Here is a 22,593-nt window from a genome sequence, read left to right on the forward strand (position 1 = left end):
TCTACCACAGCTCAAAAGGACAATGTTAATCCAGGTTCAGAAGCAATCTACCCACTGAAAAGGTTGTATCTACTTCTTAGAAAATGGTGGTGAGTTGTTGCCTGTTTTTGGATGGGTGGAGGAAAAGGTGCAGTATTGAAGAACCTCAAGGAATCAATTGACCTCATGGAGCATGGAAGAAACAAAGCTGTATTACTGAAGCATCTCAGGTAATAATTAGAGATATCTCCCCTTTGATAGTCGAACTTCAACCAAATATACCCCTAAAAGCAAGGACTATAGTGCTGGCAGTACTGATCAGCATGGATCTGCACGTGCTGAGCTAGTGCTGGAATGGCACGTGAAGGGTTGAGTGCCGGTGCATGTCTGTCAATGTGTGCCCATGTATGCCAGTGCTTACCCGGCATGAAACTGACAGATGGCACTAAATAACTTTGACTAAAAGTACATGCTCAACCTCCAGTCTACTGGGTAAGTTTTCCCCATTATTTTATATGAGGTTCTGTCAGAAAAATGGTTTGCAGCGATCCCATTTTCCTTAATTCATTATTTCCATTTTCTGGCAGTTGGCTATTAATGTAGCATACAGCACATGGATGAGCTGGTCAAAGATTACTTCCTTTCTCTATTCTTGAGGGTTAGGCTTGAACCCTTGTGGTGGTATCTGAGGATTTCAATTCTGTACGCTTTCTTCTCAGCATGCCAGAAGCATGAGGGTCATGTTGGACTTCCAGTCCGGACAGTTGGAAGCAGTTGTCAAGGATGGGATAACCCTTGTTCTCTAACCCACTATCAAATGGAAATGTCCACTAATGTCACATTAAGGGCATTTATTATTATCTGCAAACAAAAAGGTGCTTAATGATGGTTCATTCAAATATAGTTACCTTCACGCAATGCCGATTGTTGGTAACTGAATATTCAACATACATGGTAGAAAGCACTATCTAAGACAACTGTTCAAATTACCAACAATATTTCATAGCAGTTTGTAACAAGTACAGTACTATATAACAATGTAAAACCCAAGTGGGCAAATGTATGGAGTATGGACGTTTGTAACTGATTATTTAAATAAACATTCCACTGGGCCAAGGGATCACAATCATATAATATACAAATTACCTTCTTATTTCAGTCTGGTTTTACTCTGGTTGTAATCAAGAGCTAATATTCTGTTATCAAGATTACTTTTCTTAAAACATTATAAAAAAAGGCAGTCACCACTCATGCCCAGTGTAATAATTTAAAGACAAACTCAGGAAGCATGCCAAAACTAGAAGCATCCAATTATTGATATTCAAGCAGACTGGCATAATTTAGGACAAAATAATTTCTGTAACTAGGTCACCAGGGACTCCAAATACATAATTAGCAAATAAAGATAATGGACCCACACATTTATGTAGAATTATTAACAGAATCTTCCCATCCCACTAAATGAATGTGAATAGGCTCATAATTTTGATTGGAAAATATTAAATTTATTATAAAAATAAAGAAAAATATGAAAAGATAATCATATTAATAGGAATAATTTTGGCCTGTGACCAAGTCATAAAGCCATCCCCCATAAACAGTAATCACCTTGTATCTTGTATTGATCCGGAAATGCAAAGCTGATAAAAATATTCTCTTCATCAAGACGTTGCGCAAGTCCCTGTATGTTTGAACTTGATCGACAGGAATCTGAAAGGAAAATAAAGGATGAATCATAAGTTCATGAATCTCTACTATATTAATTCTTAATTTCGCAAGAATAAGACAAGTTCCCGATCATCAGTACCAATCATACAGTATGCACTGGTCAAGCCATATCATGCAGGCTTCATTTGAACAATACTAACCCTCCATTACTCAGGAACATCTATGATCTAGTATCAGTCAAAACGACTCCTCCCCACAGTGCATTCAGTGATAGACCATAATATAACATTAAAAATGATATGTTCAATTTTGCAAGACACAAGATGTTTTCAGAAACTGCATTGCCAAAAGATTTGCTTTTCTTAACAACGCTATCTTGGTAGTAGTATGTGTTTTAGAGTTGTAAATATGGTGTAGCATGTCTGTCTCCTGTGGTGTTCCCCAAAAATAAAAGAGCCCATACATTAGAGAGTTTGCAGTATCTGTATGCTTAGAAACTGGACATGCTTTTAGGAGTTTGCATTTCTATTTATCAATATAAAGCAAGCCAAAATCATCAAAATAAGAAAAAAAATCAAAAAAGATGTAGCATCATGGCATATGAGTATCCATTAACAAAAAGTTACATAACCTACTGAATAAATGCATGTCATGTCGTGATACAGTACAGAACAAGCTTTGTACCTAGCTCTAACCAATAAGAGTAAGAATTCATGATCGGCGGAACCGTCCCAAACCGGGCGGTTCCGTCCAACTCGAGCCATATCGATGGCTCACCGGTATGGTTCCAACAACAGAAACAAGACCAGTTGCCAGAGCCGGAGAAGGAAAGAGAGAGCGAGTGGGGGAGGGAAGGAGAGGGAGAGGTGGCAGACGCCGGGGGAGGGCCGCAGGGGGGCGGCGAAAGCCGACTTTACTTAAAAATCTCAAAAAAATTTAGCCGCGGTCAGACTCCTGTTTCGTTCGAAACAAAAAAACCGGCCGCAGCCTCGCCTGTTGCGGCCACCGCCGACCCCCCACGGCCCTCCGATGGCATCTGCCAGCCTCTCTCCCCCTTCTCTCTCTCTTTTTTTCTCTTTCCCACGGTACCAATAATCTCTCTCGGTACAGGCCCAGCACAGTCGTACCGAGTCGTCCGGCCGCAGAACCAGTACAGTGCCCGATCTTGAGTAAGATATTTGATACTCTAGAGCCTAGACCTTGAAAAGGCTTCACTTTCACCTAGACCTAATTTGAACTCCTTCTAAGGTAATGGACCTGTATAATAAAATGGAGCTTCATAACAATTAGTATGATCAACTATCTTAAATACTGGCTCATCATTGTAGGCAAGTTTCTCGACTTAAACTTGAACCATATCAATATCAGTTAATTTAAAGATGGACTTGATATTCATATTCTTCAATCAACTTTTAGACTCCCACTAAAACCATTCTGGAACAGTAGTAAGGTCCCCAACGTTGTATAGCTGAGATGATCAAGCAATAAGGAGACCTGCAGGCACATAACATCATTATAACAGAGAAAAGTAGATTGAAATAAATGTGGAGAAGAAACAAGTTTTGATGGAGCAGAACCATGATGACACATGAAAACTTGACTCCTAAAATTAGTAATTCAAAGATCACAAAGCTCAAAGGGTCAACTTTACAGGAATTGTAAGACTTCCAACAAACCTACACCAACAAAAATTTGGGATCCAAACACAGAGGGAAATGCCAGTCTATGCCATAGCTATATGATATCCAGAATCAGCCACAAATCCAGTATGTTGGATTTTATGCCTGATATCTGCATCTTTTTTGCTTGTAGGAAATTACTTGAGACTTTTTTGAGAATAATTAGGGTCACTTTGAACATCCATCAGGGTTATTTGAAGGCATACAAAAGTTAAAACATTGGTTGTACTGAAATACAAGGACTGAGATGCCATATTGGGTTTAGTAAGCAAGGTTTAAGAAGCCATAACTCATGATTCTCATAAGGATTCATCTCAAATTCTCAACAGAATTCAAGGAAAAAGAAACCCAACAACAATCACTATTTGTCATTGCCATCAATTTAGGCTATGAACTACACATGCACAAAAGTTCATTAGGCAAGAACCAAAATTTTTACACTAACAAAATGGACCCTAGATTCAATGCATTAGGGTTACAAAAGAAAGAGGCAATTCATTAAGTTATAAAAGTTGCAGTAGCAGTAAACATTTATATACCAAGGATTTGAAAGACTGGGCAAACTGGACCAAACAGGCCAGGAACCAGTCCTCATCACCAACTCAGAACTGAAGCATGGGTCAACCACCCTGAATTAACCTTGTACATTCCAGTACCGAGCTTAAATGTGTTTTTATACCCTTTTTTTTCTGTTTTGATACCGGTCAGGACCAGGTCTCAGTATGGTATGTACTGAAGTACATACTGTGCCAGCCAACAAGAGGTATGGAGCCATACCATGAGATTAGAACCTTCATATAAACATCAATAGAGGTAGATATATGTGGTACCTTGCAAAACATGTTGATAGAGAAATTTTGAATCAACTCATGCTGGAAGATTTCAGGAGGCTTGTCATCGTGACCCAGTCCAGGGAGAGACCATTTATGTTCGACAGGCGGTCTAACTGCCTGCCTTTCCTTCTTTGCAGGCTTTAGTTGATCTAATGAAATAGATGATCTTTCATTAGACAGACTTCCAGCCAGCCCACCTGGCAGCTTTGGAACAAGAAAGTTTGCCATTGCGCCAAAAGCACTTGGAGTATGGACAGTTGACGTTTCATTTTCTGCATGTGTTCGTCCAAATACAGCCTACATGATACTTTGAGTGTCAGTACATCTGCAGATAAGATTTTTTGATAATCATGCATAAAATTTGCACAATAGACATACTTCGATTTGGTACACCATCTTGGGAATGTTATCGATATCCCCAACCAAGTATAAAGTAGCATTTGCAGGAAAATACCAGCGCTCATGAAATTTCCTGATTTTATCTGCATCCCACTTCTGAATCTGCTCTTCTAGTCCAATTGGGAATCTTTTGCCCAGTTTATTTTCTGAGTGCAAATGTTGTAACAACTGATTGAAAAGGAAAATTGGACTGTCAATACAAGATTACTGAAATATCACATCATTCAGCATATCCTCTAGAATCTCCACACATTTCTTGTTGTATTTAGCAAATGCAAGCATAACCTACTGATCTTACCTGGCAATCAACACGATACTCTATGGTGTTCATCATCTGTAGTTCTGAAAGGATAGCCCGTCTCTCTTTTTCAACACGAGATGGAAGAAACTTAGGGTGGAATGCTATCTGAATCCATTAGCAAAATTCAATAAATCATGCAAGCACAAAAGAGTATCCGAAATGGCAAGTGACAATATAGGTGAACTAGAAACAAACAAAGACAAGCTAAACAACTTCAGGACGATTACCTTGAGGCATTATATGGATAAAACAAAATTTGATTAATCCTATGTAATCATCAGTTGCAACACTAATGTCATTTTTCTAGACCAAGCAAAAACTAGAAGTATGCCTGGCAAAATAAGTTATTTGATGTTGCAAAGCTACAAATATAATTCATTTCTGTTGCTTTCCAAAAAAAAACAGGGATAAACAAAGAGGCAGCAATTACCTCAATCCAAGCTCATCTAAGAAATTAAACAAACTGTCTAAAAAACATAATTTTCAAGGAAACTGGATATGAGCATGGATTCATAATGTATGGCATCAAACTCATATATTCAAATGCTTTTGAACAGAAAAGTTAAAAGATAGCAAAAAGTTATACTCCATTACGTCATCCGTCATTTATCAGAGAAGTTAACTTTTTGTAATTCGGTTCTAAACAGTTCCATGTATTAACATCAAAGTTTAGTTGATCTCAATTAGCTAAACTGGTGCAAGTCAAGGAATCATATATTGGACATTTTTTATTTATATACAAGAGGATAGACATGAAAGCTGAGTCATCTGCTATTATTGTCAAAGATGCAAATAGGCAATTTCAAGGAAAGTTTCAATTGTATGTCAAATGTATAGAGATCATGTTGATCTTTATGGGGGTATGGTTTTTGAAAGTTTGGTTCTCTCAGCATTCTCAAAAAACTCTACCCAAGTGCAACATTGGATTCAATCTTCAGCGCAAATGGACTTTATCCGCAGTAACCACCAAAATTCTCTACTATTTCAGCTGCACAACCTCAACTCATGAATACACTGATACCCTAGATAAGTGTTGCATTAGCACACAAACAACTCATCAACCCTATGTTGAAGAAGCATAGTGGGAAGTCTGAAATGATTTAAAACCAGACTTGAGCAGCCCATTCCAAAGCATCCTATTTGTGGTACTCTATAAGCTTGCTTCAAGCTCTTAAAATTAAAATCAAGTCAAACAGCCCATATTTCGTAACGACCCAAGACCTCATCCAAAACGACTAGCAAGAAGATATTTATTAGGTTCCTTAGTCCTGTATAAGCATCCAAGATCTACCCAGTGTATAACTATTGTGGAACTAAACACATGCCTACACAGGTTCTCACATACTCCCTTATTTCAGCCTTGGTATCCTTGTGATGCTAAGGGTCCAAATTCAATCAAATCCAATCACAAGCACCACGATTAAGGCTGCAAATGGGTCGGGTCGACCCGAGACCCGACCTGGCCCGACCCATGTAGACCCGACCCGACCCGAATTTTAGGACCCGCGGGTCCGGGTCGGGTCCTAAAATTGGACCCGAATCATTTTCTGGGTCGGATCTGGATTTACCGAGCGGACCCGACCCGACCCGAATGGACCCGAAGAGAGAGAGAGAGAGGGGGGAGGGAGAAAAGCAAAAGAGAGTTTTTTTTTTTGTGGGTCGTGTAGTCCGTCAGGATTCTCTCTCAATCTATTACACTGTTGATACCTCTGGTGTCTCGGTAGCTGGCTTTTTTTGTTTTCCTTCTATTTTTTGGTTTCTGTTTTTTTTAACTTTTGCAGGGAGGAAGTGAGGGAACATTGAACTGAATATGGGCCATGTGCTAGTTTTCTGCAATGGAATTGGATTTTGGAAGGAGGTCTGGGATTTTTTTTGTCCTCGTGAGAGGGGAGCTGGGAGACACCAAGTTCCGTCCAATCAGTCACATAGGGTGTGATATGAAATTTGGCTTGCAGACCGACTTAGTTAAAGTCATGGGTCGTCTGTTCTGACTGGAGGTCAATTGCAAGTCTTTCAAGTCATGGGTCACCCAGCACCTCATAATTACGATATGACCAAATTAGATTTGCCCAAATCCTTTCCCAAAAGCACAAAAAAATGGACCCGATTCGGACCCGACCCAACTCGGACCCGGACCCGACCCGACTCGGACCCGGACCCGATCCGGACTCGAATTGGACCCGACTCGACCCGATCTTCAACCGGGTCGGGTCTGGGTCCAAAATTAGGACCCGAACAAAAAATCGGGTCGGATCGGGATCATCCAGGACCATCCAGGACCCGACCCGACCCATTTGCACCCCTAACCACGATCAGCCTATGGTCAACCCCAAAAGGATCCATGTTGCAATGTTTCCTAGTCACACATGGGTCATGAGCTGGGTCCACTTTGATATCATTTATAACAATATAGGACCTTACCCAAAAGAGCCAGTTAGAAGGTGTTATTTGGATTTCTTAATTCTGTATAAGTATGTCCACTTTGATATCATTTATAACTAGTGTTGGGCAACGGGCCGTGCCGGGCCGGCCCGGCCCAGGCCCACCGGGCCAAAGGACTAAACGGGCCGTGCCTGGCCCGGCCCGCTTATGAAGCGGGCCGTGCCTGGCACGGCCCGTCCAGCACGGAACGCCAGCCCGGCCCGGCCCCAGGCCCGTCTATTGGCGGGCCGGGCCGGGCACGGCACGCCACGGGCCGTGCCAGGCACGGCCCGTAACGAGCGCAAACGGGCCATGCCAGGCACAGCCCGCAACGGCTTCAAACGGGCCGTGCCTGGCACGGCCCGCAACGGCTCCAGACGGGCCGTGCCGGCACGGCCCGTCTGGAGAGGGGGGAGGAAAATAGCCGTTTCCAACGGCTATTTTCGGGAAAAAGTCCATTTTACCCCTCCCAACAGTCCAATAACGGCTGAATTGAGGGGTATTTTGGGAAAAAAAATTTTGGGCTTCTATAAATAGCCCATTCCTCCCTCATTCTCACCACACCAAACCTCTCATTCTCTCCTTCTCTACTGCTATTATTTCTCTCTTCTAAAGTGCTCTTCTAACAATTTAATTTTTAGTTTGTTCAAGTGCTACACAAGAGGAGGTTCCTGTTGAGAAGAGAAGGTCGCTTCTGTTGAGAGCACAAGAGGAAGCTCGGAATCTCGGCTCTGCCTCTGCCCTCCGACCCTCTACTCAATTCCTCCTTGCGGTTAGTTTTTATTTTTTGAATTAATCATAGATATGTCATCTTTTGAGGAAAGTCAGTTTGGCATTCCTGTTTCTGAGGGAGAAGAAACTAATCCCCAACCCCATGTTCCTAGTTCATCTAGAACTGGTGAACCGAGTGAAGATCAAACCTCTTCTCGTAAGAGGACTAGTGCTGTATGGAATGAATTTGATAGAGTTATGGTTGATGGAGTCTGGAAAGCTAGATGTAAAAAATGTGCCAAACTTTATAGTTGTAGTAGTAGTGGGGGAACAGGGCATTTAAAAAGACATCAAGAGAGTCATAGGATGCATGATTTTCATGCTCAAACTCAAAGTACCCTTAATATACAAGGGGGATTACTTGTAGGTAATTTTGCATATAATCATGAAAATCAAAGAAAAGCACTTGTAAAATGGATAGTTAAGGATGAATTACCTTTTAGTTTATGTGAATCTTTTAATTTTGAAGAATATGTTCAATTAAACCTACAACCTGCTTACAAAAGAACTAGTAGGCGTACATTTAGAAGAGTAGCTATGACCAACTTTTTAGCAATGAAACAAAATTTAATTGAAACACTTTCTACTTTAAATGTAAAAATTTCATTAACTTCTGATATTTGGTCAGCATCTGTAGGTAGTAATTGTTTTATTGCCATTACTGTTCATTATATTGATAATGATTGGCAATTAAATAAACGTATTCTTGCTTTTCGTGCTTTTGATTTTCCACATTCTGGGCAACAAATTTCAAATATTATTTATCAAACTGCATGTTCATATAATATTAATGATAAAATTATGTCTATTACTTTTGATAATGCATCTAATAATAATTCTGCTGTTGCATTATTAAAAGACTCATTGCATCTCATATTAGATGGAAATTTACTGCATATTAGATGTGCATGTCATATCTTAAATCTTTCTGTTCAAGCTGGCATGGGCATGATTCAAGATGTGATTTCAAAAATTAGAAATGCAGTTTCTTTTATTCATGCTTCAAGATCAAGACTTCAAGAATTTAAGGAATTATGCATAAATCATGGTAAACGTTTTAAAAAATTTAAACTTGATGTAATTACTCGTTGGAACTCCACATATAGCATGATACATGATGCATACCCATATAAAAACTTATTAAGTGCATATATTAATGATCGTGGATTAGGCTTTACATTGTCTGAAACTGATTGAAATAAAGGAAAAATTTTGGAAGATTTTTTGCTTAGTTTTTATAATGCTACCAATGTTCTTTCTGGTATTTATTACCCTACTTCATGTTCATTTTTACAACAAGCATATATAATTAGTCAAAAATTTGCAGAACATAGATATGATGATGTTTTAATGCCTATTATTGACCTAATGGAATCTAAATGGAATGAGTATTGGGCCAAGATATGTCCTATGCATAACTTAGCTGCTGTATTTGATCCTAGAGTTAAATTAAATGGCGTGCTAATTTTACTTGATGCATATTCTGAAAATATGAATCAAGATTCTGAATCTGCTAAAGATGAGGTAAAACAACTTCTTTATAATATTTATGCTATATATGATGAAAAAATTCGTGGATCTAGAACACAAATACAAACCTCTATTTCTTCTTCTAGTAGTTCTCGTTCGTCATCTATTTTTTCATTCATTGCACAGAGAAGACACACACATGCTTCAAGTTCCTCTTCATCTTCTTCATCTTTAAGTAGTGAACTAGAATTTTATTTACGAAATGATCTTCAGTCTGCATATGATGAAAATCAAATAGAGAATCTAGATGTATTATCTTGGTGGAAGAGTGTTAGAAATCAATATCCTGTTATGTCTGCAATTGCACACGATATTTTAGCTGTGCCGATGTCCACGGTAGCATCGGAATCCGCTTTTAGTGCAGGTCGGCGTGTTCTTGACGAAAAGAGAAGGATGACGGGCGAAACGGTGGAGATGCTTCTCTGCTTCAAGGATTGGTTGGATTGTGAGGCAAGACTTCAAGATAAAGGTGGACATAATACAACATCCTCTGATGATGATGATACAAACACTACTGAAGACTGAAGACTGAAGACTGAAGACTGAAGACTGAAGAGTGAATACTGATTCACTGAATCACTGATGATTAGTAAGATTTCTTAATTTTTTATAATTGTACATTTTTATTGTATTCTGGAGGTCAGACCAAGGTCCAAACCTCGGCCCTTTCTTAGTTTCTTATTGTATTCTAGAGGTCAGACCAAGGTCCAAACCTCCCTTCATGTACCATTTTGATTTAAATTAATAAACTGGTAGGGGTCTATGCCAAACCCCCCACCATTAAGGTGGCTTTATATTCATAAATCCTTAGTTTTCAATATTTATTAATTTTTTTAGGAAATTTATGAAGCATTAATTTTTATCGGGCCGGGCCGGGCCCAGGCCCGGACCGTGCCAGGCCCGCGGGCCGTGCCGTGCTTGGCCCGCGGGCCTAGAACGGGTCGTGCCGGCCCAGGCCCGAAGCGGGCCGTGCCGGGCTCGGCCCGCGGGCCAGTCCCCTGTGACCCAGCACGGCCCTCTCAAATGGGCCGTGCCAGGCACGGTGGCACGGCCCGCTTCGTGCCGGGCCGCCCAACTCTATTTATAACAATACAGAATCTCACCCAAAAAAGCTAACTAGAAGGTGTTATTTGGATTTCTTGGTCCTGTATAAGTACTCAAGATGTCCACAGTGCACAACCAATGTGGACTTAAGCATATACCTGAAGAAGTCCTCGCACACTCCTCTGTTTAAGCCCAAGCATCCTCACCAGGCCAAAGATCCAAGCAAGTTCAATGGTAAACTGGGTCTAAACACAAATATAAACACAATGATAGGCCCATGGTCAGCCCAAAAGGACCCAAGTTGTAGTGTTTCTTAATCCACATTAGCCATGGATCGGGTTTGCTCTAATATCATTTGAAAGGACCCAGGATCTCATCGAAAAAGACCAGCTAGAAAGTGTTATTTGGGTTCCTTAGCTCAGTATAAGTACCCACGTTCTATCCAATGTGTTTAGTCCCATATCAGTTATGCACTGAGGAGATCTTGGGTACTTACAAAGGGCAAAGAAAGCCAATACCTTCCAGCTAGCCTTTTCGGTGAGGTCTCGAGTCACTACAATTTATCTACCTAGTGGTTGAGTTTTTATTACTTGTTTTTGATCCATTAAATAGTTCGACCTATCCAGAAAAATTGTCGGCCCACGAATGTGGTTCCGATCCCTCTGCTGAGCATGATTCTCTTTTGCGATTAAAATTGTTTTGACATTTTCTGTTCGGTGATAAGCGAAGTTGTTATCAAAACAACTAGGACTCTTTCGATAGTCAATGCACAATAGCAAGTAATTAAGTATGTCGATGGAGTTAAACTTTGTCTTATCATGTGCTTATTTAAGTAGTTATTGCATCAATTGCAGCCATAATGAGAGTCAAATCTCTCATCCTTCTTTTTTCTCTATTATCTATGCCAAGTAAAGGAAATCCTAACTATCAAATCATGGGAGCAGCACAAAACAGAAATGAGTGTGATAAACAACTTCAACATAACAAGAGGCTTCACTAAAAGCATGAAGATTGTATAGCTCCACTGGAAGCAACGCAAGATGAATATTTTCAAGACTAAATTAAAGAAGAAATTCATAATTGGTTCAAGCAACTTCAAACCATGATATCTTAACTCGCTATAATTGGAATGTCACCAAATGATTAACCATCATGCTCAAAAGTCATTCTTTCTGCACAATATGAAGATCAATAAAAGGACAGACCTAGCAAAAGACAGCTAAAGCCATGATTTCACTCGAAGACTTCTTATTTGATAACACCTTATTCCCCTCCTGCAACTTACAATCTCCTCCTTTAATTATCAAAATCTAGATGATTGGAAAGCTTTATTAGCCAACATATTTATGCACTCAACTAGTTCAACCACCTTAGACATTTCAAATTTGATAAGAAGGGAGTACGAATTTAACTTTCCAAGCTCCAATGGAAAAAACAAATTGTCAAGTCTTCAGGCTTGGCATCTCGAACATTTCTACAGTTAGAATCATTTGATCAGAGGAGATGGAGGTCAACTTGCAGTGACCAAATTGATAGGTTTGACTCACATGGTCAAAACACTGAAGGGAGCTGAAAATAGAGTCAAGGAGAAACTATGAAACAGGTGCAGATAAAATAATTTGTTCCAAGTCCAATCCATTCCAGCATCGTATTACACTCGATCCCTTCAGACTCCATTGTATCATCTTGTTCAATAAGAAGGCCAATAAATATACACCTTTATCAAGAAAATTTATAACTTAGCTACCCCAATTGGAATGGAAAAACCCCGAGAGATACTTTGTGCTTGCTCCCAAGCTAGCCTCCACTTGTAAATCCAAGATGGCATAGTAAGAAGTCAGCTTTAGATAATCCACATAGAAAAATGTTAAATATGAAGAGATTAGACCCTTACAAACAGCACTCTTTCCTCACCTTCTTTTGCTTTTAATGTTCGCATACTCGAGTGCCTATCTAATAGATTAATACAAAGATATAATTCCTAATGGAGGTTGAGATGTTGAACAGTTATATTAATGGTCGTTCTTAGGTAAATTTGCAGGTAAGGTCTTTGAAGGACTACAGTAACTAAACCATAAGGAATCATGAATGGAGGACACCTACATATAATTAACCATTGTTCCATTATTAGATCTGAATAATTGGTGTGTGACACTCGGCTAGGGACTTCAGGGAGTCTCCCACAAGGCTAAATACCGTAAGTCCCCCTACAATTACATCCTTTAAAAGTCTGTATGCATGTGCTAGTTGGGCACATAATGTATTCCAACTCAAAGGAGACATCGACGCCCTCTCTAAATGGCCAAAACTTTTGCTTTCTTCAAATTCAAGGGAGAGCAAGGAAAAGAGGGAAGCATGCAAACCCACACAATTATGGAAGGATTGTGACACATCCTTAAGGGATGCACAAAATTCCTATAGCCTATTCTAGCTGTGCTCTTCTCTTCTATCCATCCATTCATATCAAATAAAATTTCATGAGTTCTAGATATGTTATCCATCTAATGGTTTTACCTCTCATGCAACTAGAATCTAATCATGACAGGGCATGTAGATGATAACAAATAATTGTTTTACATGTTCTCTCATAAAATTTATGATGGGACAGAAAAATGATCTTTGGGTGCTTTCAATTGGTTAACCAAGCACACACACCTTTTAAAAGTTGTATCCAAAAGATAAAGCATATGTCCCCTTTTTACTAGTTATAATACATGTGCAAATGCATGTGACTACTGGAGATTTTTTTAATATTTAGGATTTATCCATGAAATATTTTTAATCTAAATAATTTTTTAGATTTTGCACTAATACATCTTTTCATGAAATTACTTTGTAATATTTTATTCAGATCTAAAATTATGCTGTAACAAACAAATTATCTTGAATTTGGACAATTCAAGAAATGGGACTCTTATTATGTATAAATTATTTATTAGAATTTATTTTTAGGAAATATAGATAAGGATTATTTTTGGAACTGAAAAATTGGGAAATCAAGTCTCGTTTATAAAATTAAGGATGTTTCTTGAATTTTACTAATAGCTGAAGCAAGGTTCGCCGTACCGATCATACCGACGTACCGGTCGGCTTCGGTAACGGTATGGTACCGGTGCCGAACCGAGCCGAACCGATACCGTACCGATGGGGCACATTCGGCGTTTTTTTTTTTTTTTTGGAGTTCTTTCACTTTTGGATTTTTTTTTTGATGTTTTATGCTTAGGTTTAGGTTAAAAGTAGATGATGCAACTTATTACTTTCAAATAATTCAAATAATGAGATGAAGAACATAAAATATTTTCAAATTAAGATACAATCAATTACATACATTTAAAGCACTCTCGGATATCTAAAATCGGGTCGAGTGGCGATGCTTCTCGTCAATATCTGGATCATCAGCATAATATGGAGGCAGATCAACCCATCCCTCTAACCAAGCGGCATTGTAGTCTTGTATGCTCAATCCTCGAGGAATGCGCGTCGGGTCATAAGAATTCTCGGATCTCTCGCTGAAGCTCTGGCTCTGAGAGGTGTCTTGATAAGGGGCCCATCCAAATATGCCGGCACCAAAATCCGACCCGTAAGACCCTCCGGGCTGGCCTCTTGAACGACCTCGAGGAGCTCTTCTTCGATATGCAATGGTATCCGATCGGCCTATATCAGACGGCCTACCGTGGTCTGTATCTTGTGTAGCATGCGTAAACTGAGATTCACCGGTGTATCGAAAACCTCCCTCCGGCTGTGTCTCATAAGTAGTACCATACTGTCCTCTACTTCCTCCATGGCTAGTAGATCCATCACCACCAGAACCTTCATCGCTGCTGGTCCAAGTCTCCTCCTCGACACTCTCCATTTGGGCCCTTTCCTTTCCTTTTCTTCTTTGCTGGGATTGACGCCCTCCTGATCGAGTCGACTGGGTATTAGAGCATCCTCGTCCTCGCATGAGAGGATCATCTCTCTGAATGGGAGCATCGTACCAGTCATGCGGTGACTGGCTCCCCTCTAGCCACGTCATATCAGCTGTAGGAGTGCGTGGAATGTTGCGCTCAGCCCATTGCTGTGGATCAACCATAGCCTCGGTGGCTATGATGCTGGCTGGTCGTCGAGGCGATCCTAGCTCATCAAGCTCGGGATCCTGCTGCTGGGCCGCAAGCCAGTCGAGCATAGGATTATCTTCATCATCTGTAAAAGTCCTATAGATGGGATCTGCATACTTGAGCTCCACTTCCTCCTAAATGCATTTTAGCCTCAACGGCAGATTGTAGTGCACATAAACTAGGTCGTTGAGGCGCTTTTGTGTCAAACGGTTCCTCTGTTTGCTGTGGATGAGGCCGAAGGTGGACCAGTTGCGCTCACAGCCACTCGAGGAGACCGTTTGGGAGAGAATCTGGATAGCTATCCGCTTAAGATTTTTTGCGGATCTGCCAAAATGAATCCACCATTCAGCTGCAAAAATATTGAAGATAATTACATTTTACATATATGATGGCCTCATAGTTGAAGATAATTCATATGCAGAGGTGTCTTGCAGATTTGTATTGTACCTGGATTCATAGTTGTCTTGCTCACGATAGCTGGTCGCTGTCCAAAGCTATGGCTGCCCTCTCTAAATAATTTGGTCTGTGGAAAGAAGCTTGTTGTAGTATGTCAATAATATAAGATCCGATATATTTACATATGTTACTAAATCATAGTTACCTCTTCTATACATGACGCGGCGACTTCTAGATCAGGCTCCATCTTATAAATAACATTACGTAGAGCATGAAGAAGTTCATCATCCATACCAATTCCACTCTCGTACTGAAACCGGGGATTCAGATAGTATGCTGCACATAGATGACACCATCTTAGTATAATTATACAAATATATCAATCAGTATAATTATCAATATTATCGCTTACCTGCTAGATGCAATTTCCTACCCATTTGGGCTCCCCACCGCCGCTCAATAATGTCGATGTACTCCTGGGCATGAGCTACATCTGCCTCCATGATCTGAGCCTTTGCCTTCTCCATCATGTGATACAAAAAGCCCATCTGGGGGTACCTCTTGCTATCCACGGCCCGCAGCACTTCATATAATGGTTTGATAGCCTTGACTATCGCATTGGCCCGCTACTAGAATGACTGCCTGCTTACCAAGTCTTCCATTCTGCTTCCTTCAATGCCGGCCTGGGCATATCTATTTTCCTGCCACTCGGGACTGACAAACATCTGACGTAGAGCTCCTTTCTTCTCGATAAGGCTATCAAGTGCAATGTAATTCGTAGCAAACCGTGTGACTCCTGGTCTAAGAATTTCTCCTCCTGCATACTTTCTCATTAATGAAAGAACCCAAGTATGACTATAAATATACATGGTGATGCGTTGGGCTATCTCCACCGTATGTTGCACCCTACGGATCTTTCCAATGTCCATCAGGATGAGGTCGATGCAATGTGCAGCACATGGGGTCCAGAAAATTTGTGGTCGCCGCTCCATCAAGACCTGCCCAGCCAACTTATATTGCGGCCCGTTATCAGTGACGACCTGCACGATATTCTCCTTTCCAATCTGATCAATCACCTCCTCCATAAGTTTGAGAATGTAATTGGCGTTGTGCACCTTATCCGAAACATCAATTGACTTGTGGAAGAAGGTCTTCGTATCACAGTATGTCAGAAAGTTGATGATGGCCCGCTTTGTCGGACTGGTCCAACCATCACACATCAGAGTGAGCCTATATGTAGGCCACTTGCTCTTATATGAGCCAATCCAATTCTCTAGCTCCTCCTTATTGTTGTCAAGAAGCTCACCGTAGATGTCCTTCGGGCCTGCAGGATCGACACCGGGACCGGCAGACTGTATGGCAGAAATGGCAAACTTGTAGTATGTATTGTTTGCAGCATTCGCTGGAATGTGGCTGAAGTGGAACCAGGATCCAATAGCTCGCCACATATCCTTCTTCTCCTTCTTCCACATTGTGTCTACCCTTTGCTGCTTCGAATCTCTCCTGGAGAAGGCATGCGGATCTACATCATGGATTGACGCACCTGGTGGAATCCCTCCGGAAGACTTCTTTCGGCCACCAAAACCACCCAGGATAGATGCAATCCGGCTACGTCCTCTGCCCTCGCCCTTCCTGACTGAGATTGTCCTTTGAAACTCTGGATCTTGTCTGTTTCCACCAGAACCGGCGCCCGACTCGAAAAACGAGGGCCCAAATCGAGCCCGATGCCTCGCCACCTCCTCCTGCTTCCACCGATCATCCAGACTCGCCCGCATGGCAGCCTGGATCTATGCCGCCTCCTCATCTGCACCCTCGACCTCCTGTGACTCCATCAAGTGATAGGAAGGTACTTCTGCAGCTTGGCGTTCCACCTCCGCTTTCTGCTTGGCAGCCCTCTCCTTGGCTGCTTTGATCTCAGCGAGGTTTTTCCTCATCAGCTGACGGGTGCTCGGTGGGCACCGAGCATGCAGATATCTCACGAGAATTACCGGCTAAGTGCTGCTTTAATCTGGTTACCCCTCCTTCTTTGAAGCACTTGTGCCAATAATTGCACTGAAACTGGTGCTGTTCACCGAGCATCTTCCCATGCTCCCAGCCAATATTATGCTCTTGGGATTGCCCTCTCCTTGATGGCTCCATTCCTACGACCACATTATTTTTTTCAATTTCTATTTTTTTTGTAATTAAAAATTATTTTTTAAATTTTTTAATTAAATTATAAATTATATAAATTCTGTAAAAATAAAAGTTAATGTCACCATTAACACTGTCCATATATCAACAACATATAAAAATTCAAGACGAAATGGAATCATTGAATCATTTTCTATTTTTTGGCAATTTTTGACATAATTTTTTTAAGCAATTTAAATAAAATATTAAAAAACCAATATAGGGAAAAGAAATTTTACCTTATTTAGTTTTTGCTGAATTTTTCTTCAAGAAAAACGACGCTCTCCGACCCTTCTAATTTTTTTTCACGTCTTTGTCTTTGTCTTTCTCTTCTTTTTCTCCTCCTTTCTCTCTGCCTTTCCTTCACCTAAGCTGATGGATTTGTTTTTAGCATTCGGTCGGCTTTTATAGCCAACCGTTGAGCCACTGTGCACTTCGGATTTTGCCACAACGCGGCACTTCGAAGTGTCACACAAAGAGCCGCACCGGCACCTTCGAAGTGCCGCACAAAGGGGCACTTGGAAAGTGCCCCACTGTGGCACTTTGAAAGTGCCACACTAGTGTGGCACTTTCAAAGTGCCTCTGGCCAGCGCTGTTGCACTTTCAAAGTGCCACAGCGCTGGCAATCCAATTTCAGCACCAAACCGGTGCGAACCGAGCACCGGCTCGGTTCGCACCGGTTCAAGATCATACCGGTGCGAACCGAGTGCGAACCGGCTCGGTTCGCACCGGTACGGGGGTCGAACCGAACGGTTCCGACCCATTACCGGTTCGCACCGGTACGGGGGTCGAACCGTTTTATACCCTGTACCGGACCGGTACAGGTCGGTACCGGTCCGGTACGGGCTGAACCGACCGGTACAGGTCGGTTCAGCAGACCTTGAGCTGAAGATTAGTAAAATTCAAGATAACATAATTAGGTAGTCCACTATAACTATGCAATAGATGAATTTTTTAAATACAAACATTTTGTAATGAAAACACTGATATCATGTTTTTTTAAAAAAAAAATGCACTAAAATATTTGGCATAGTAAAATATTATCCATTTGAAATCCATCCATTTGCTATTTGTTCTCAAGCACAGCTGTTTTGAGTTCTCATGGTATGTAAAAGACGTAAGAGACATTACTTTAGAAACTTATAGTCAAGCCCCGAGGAAATATACCTTTTCTACTAATATCCAAAAAACAAGAATTGAAGTAAATCCACATGCAAATGAAGCAAAATATGTTTTAAGTGGGTTAAAAAATAACTCACCTCATTCAGTGCATCCAATACAAATGGAAGTAGATCTCCATCTGAGTCCTGCCATAGAAAGTGTCCACTAATTATCAAAAAATGCAAAAAAAATTATTAAGGTTTCAGGTTAGGAAGTAGCTAGACCAAGGAACGCCATACTGGCCTGAATCGGACGGTGCAGGGTGTACCGCACTATACTGATTTGGTATTGATATCCGATATGGCCGGCATACCGACACTCGGTAGCAAAAAAAAAAATCCGTACTGTACTAACACTATGCTAATGTGGTACCGGTAAAGATTCCGGTACCAAGATGGCGAACCTTCAACTGAACAATTTAATACACAGTAGTACAATATGGAGTTATGGACCCATTTTTTATACATGAGCAAACATGCAAACATCTAGACATAACAGGTCATAATTCAATTGTATAACACTAAATTGTCATCTAGAAGCAATTACACAAAAAAAAATCCTTTAATATGACAGCATACTGCATTTATCTGGAACTAATTGAGATATTTCACAGAAAATCACCAACCTTTGTGCTGGTCGGAGCATGGATATGGAACACTGTATGGTGAAAGTCTGTATATGCATTAGATCTTGCTCCTGTCCCAAGAAGTTTCTCACGCTTTTTACTACCAAGAAATGCAACGTGTTCAATCATATGAGCAATCCCCTGCTCATCATCTTCCTCATCAACTGATCCAACATGAACTTCCATATGTGCCTCAAACCTGCAAGTCGTAAAATCGGTGACAAAAAGTAAGAAGATATGCTAAATGATACAAGTATACGACAACTCGACAAACTTATTTCAAAAGGAAACATGTGAAATACCAAAACAAGATTGACTTTTCCTAGATTAAATCAAAATAGATTTTCATCATCTATTTCTACGTTAGTAGTTGGTACCTCAACCTAAAGAAAATAACAGGTCTGCTGGAAAAAAGCCAGCAATTTGTAACTATGATTATTATTGATTAGTCTCCTAGTGAAGCCCCTGTGACTAGATTAACCTATAGAAATCCTATTACTGCATAAACTCTTTAAACCTAGATTTCAGAACCAGCTACCCTACAGGTTCTCTGCTTCGGTTTGGTATCAGAACTATCCAAAAGTCCTTTCTTGCATCATAAATACATTCAGCACAACTAACTCTTAGTTCTCGATCTATGTCATATATTCACCAGGGAATCCCTTCTTTTTATCTGCTTTTTTAAAGTAACAGACAATTCCAGGTACTTACAGGCAGCGATGCATGCGACTCCTATACTTGTTTCTGTCTACAGCACTTCACATGAGGGTAAGTACCATACTGGTGTAATGTAAGCACAGTATCAGTATGGTACACAAGCATGCATTCAACATTGTCTTACTGTAATGAAAATACCACTCTTTTAGAGTTGAGTGACTAAAAATGTCTTCTAATACCCAGCTTTCTATTCATTTATAGGTGGTGCTGTCATAATCTAATCTTAGAGGACTGCACTCCAAAATTGAGCACAAGATATTTCTGCCCAACAAACATGATAATAACAACAGCAGCAGCAGCAGTGTCAGAGGAGAACAATAATAGATAAAACTGTGAGTTGAAATACAAAAGCAAACCTAATAGGAATGTAGTATTGATTGGGGCATATTTAAGAATCATTTTTTCATGATGTTTTAGGAAGAATTTACGTTCCCCAGTACCATTCTAGTGTTGAAATAGTCATATGCAGTTTGGATTTCCTTATATCTGAAGGTCCTGAGCAGTAAATTATGAAACTAGTAACATGTTTTCCAGGAATACCTGTTTGCTGGAATTTTATTAGGTAAAATAAGATAGCGAAGACCATTCTTCAGTTGTCCTCTGTACAGCTTTGGATGAGAAGGAAGTGGAGAACTTAAGAATCCTTCTAATTCTGCCTTTTCTACCTCAGGATCCCAGAAAGTCAAACCTTGTTTCTCAAGCATTGTATCAGACCAAGTTGTGCTTGCAACATGTGGTTCCTCAGGACCCAAAGTTGCCAATGGAATATGGGCTGGTTTCACCTGAAAAGCGTCCAAATTACAGTAAGCCCACGTTCTATGTACCTAGAGTTTAAAGAATTATAAAGGAAAACAAAAGCATCCAAATAAACCATCCATCTTGAATCTGTAGGAAGCATATGAGGCTCTATTTAGAGCAAAATTAACATGTCTCAGAATAGAGTAAGAAAAAAAGGTTGTTTTTGGAAATAAAAAGACAGAAAGCCAATAGTGATTCACAATAAATTAATAAAATATTCCATCCAAGACCATGAAATATTTCAGATAGCAGTTTGTGAACTCTACTGATGAACCAAAATGAAGCTATTTTTTGGTAATCAGGAATAAAAAAAAATGTGGTAATTGGAAAGCACAGTCACGCTTCTCTTCTTGGTCATAAAATACAAAGGAAGAGACTCCTGAGTACAACCTTGATGAAGTCCCATCAATTGAATTATCAAAACCATTCACTATAACAAGATAAATTTCCTGAGCAGTTGTAACCATCAAGTCATAGCCAGCTATGTGTTCAGTATTTGAATCCTAACCTGCCAACCATTTTAGATTAGGGCTACATTTGTTATCACCAAAACTTTTTCCAAAAAATCTGAAAATCTTCACTAATATATTCAAAGTTCGCCGTCTCGGTACCGAACCCCGTACTGGTGCCACACTAGCATAGTGTCAGTATGGTACGGTACGAGATCTTTTCAGCATACAGAATGTCGGTACCTCTCCCGTATCATGTATCGGTACCAAACCAGTATGGTACGCTACGCCTCGTACTGTCCGATCTGGGCCAATATGGAGAACCATGAATATATTTATTTAATGTTGCAACATTTACGATAACACTCCCTAAAATATAGATCATAAGCTTTGGTTAAATAAGTCCTTATCCAAGATATCAAACTAACCATATTAGCAAATACCTACACTGTCGCCAAAACTTAGGCCAATGTTTGAGCTCTAAACAAGGGATATTATATTAACCTATAGATCAATTGCAAGTATCACCTTTCAAACAATTGTTAGATGCCAAAATTGGCTGTCCATACCAATGAAGTTGTTTAGCTAATAGTTGGATGTCCCATGCTAACGCAATAGCAAATCAGAGTTTTTCCCAAAGCTATCCTGCATTATCATTTAATCCTCATTGAAGGGAGAATTGGTTTTCTCATGACTTGGATCGTTTGGATCACAAAATGAATTACATGGTTGATGCATAACAATTAAAATTTCATTCAGGTGTACAATTTGCTATAGGCAAAATTTCAGCCAAAGATTTTGTTTATATCAAAAATTAGGTTGCATTTGGCATCACTTTCGGTTTCAATTTTCATAAAAACAAAAACCAGTTTTTTCTTGAAAACCAAAACTCAACCTTTTTTTGGTAGTCACTTGGGTTGTGTTAGGTGGTGGTAGCAACGGTAGTAGCGACGGTGGTGGTGGCGGTGGCACCACCGCCAACAATTGGCGGTGGTGGCGGTAGTGGCCAATAGTGGTGGTGTCAACAACCAGCAGTTACCAGCAGTGATGGAAACTAGGTTATTTCCATGTTTTTGAAAATAAAAAAAGGAAAGGATCTTAGTATCAACTTCCAACTCTCTTGGTATCAAAAGTTATTTATTACTTCTCTAAAAGCAAAAACACAACCAAGGGCACAAGCCAGATTACTTATATAGCAGATCTTAGATCAAACAAAAGGAAATGAAGCAAAGAAGGATGAGGGAAGGGTTTGTCTCCAAATACCAAATATGGAACCCTAACCTTCCTTCTTGTTTGCCTTCTTGTTCTTAAGGAGTTCCAACTCAGATATCTAAAAGAGTACCAAGATTTCCATGCAATAAAGGGCACTCAAAGGTGCAATAAAATGCATCCAGCATCCTTGAACATCTATTTGTAGACAAAGCTAAATTATGGCTTTAAGACACTTACGGCAAATTTCTCCAACTCAGTGAAGCAGTTATGGGCTTTCCACCAATCATTTATATCCACAATATTACAGGACATAATTGGCCTTCTAGGCTACTTGGAAAATG

General features: G+C 40.1%; 2 protein-coding genes across 9 annotated transcripts in view; both read right to left on the reverse strand.

Annotated features, from left to right (window-relative positions):
* SPP (Insulinase (Peptidase family M16) family protein) overlaps positions 1-22,593 on the reverse strand; it is a 64,076-nt gene that overhangs the window by 36,248 nt on the left and 5,235 nt on the right. For all 8 annotated transcript variants that reach the window (XM_008783467.6, XM_088716271.2, XM_088716270.2 and 5 more), the window contains exons 3-9: positions 20,334-20,575; positions 19,077-19,275; positions 18,550-18,597; positions 4,857-4,964; positions 4,538-4,726; positions 4,157-4,456; positions 1,588-1,689 (exon numbers count right to left, since the gene is read on the reverse strand). In XM_008783467.6, coding sequence (XP_008781689.3) covers positions 1,588-1,689; positions 4,157-4,456; positions 4,538-4,726; positions 4,857-4,964; positions 18,550-18,597; positions 19,077-19,275; positions 20,334-20,575 — 1,188 coding nt within the window. The remainder of the gene's footprint in view (positions 1-1,587; positions 1,690-4,156; positions 4,457-4,537; positions 4,727-4,856; positions 4,965-18,549; positions 18,598-19,076; positions 19,276-20,333; positions 20,576-22,593) is intronic.
* LOC120111357 (uncharacterized) lies at positions 13,954-18,543 on the reverse strand. Its single transcript, XM_088716274.2, is given in 4 exon segments — positions 13,954-15,071; positions 15,170-15,245; positions 15,324-15,454; positions 15,531-18,543. Coding segments are annotated over 4 exon segments (1,785 nt in total). The 5' UTR covers positions 16,894-18,543; the 3' UTR covers positions 13,954-14,856.

The sequence above is a fragment of the Phoenix dactylifera genome, chromosome 2 (genome assembly GCF_051530095.1).
Source record: "Phoenix dactylifera cultivar Ajwa chromosome 2, Ajwa_hap1_PhDact_Kaust_v1.1, whole genome shotgun sequence".
In the NCBI taxonomy this organism is placed as follows: Eukaryota; Viridiplantae; Streptophyta; class Magnoliopsida; order Arecales; family Arecaceae; genus Phoenix; species Phoenix dactylifera.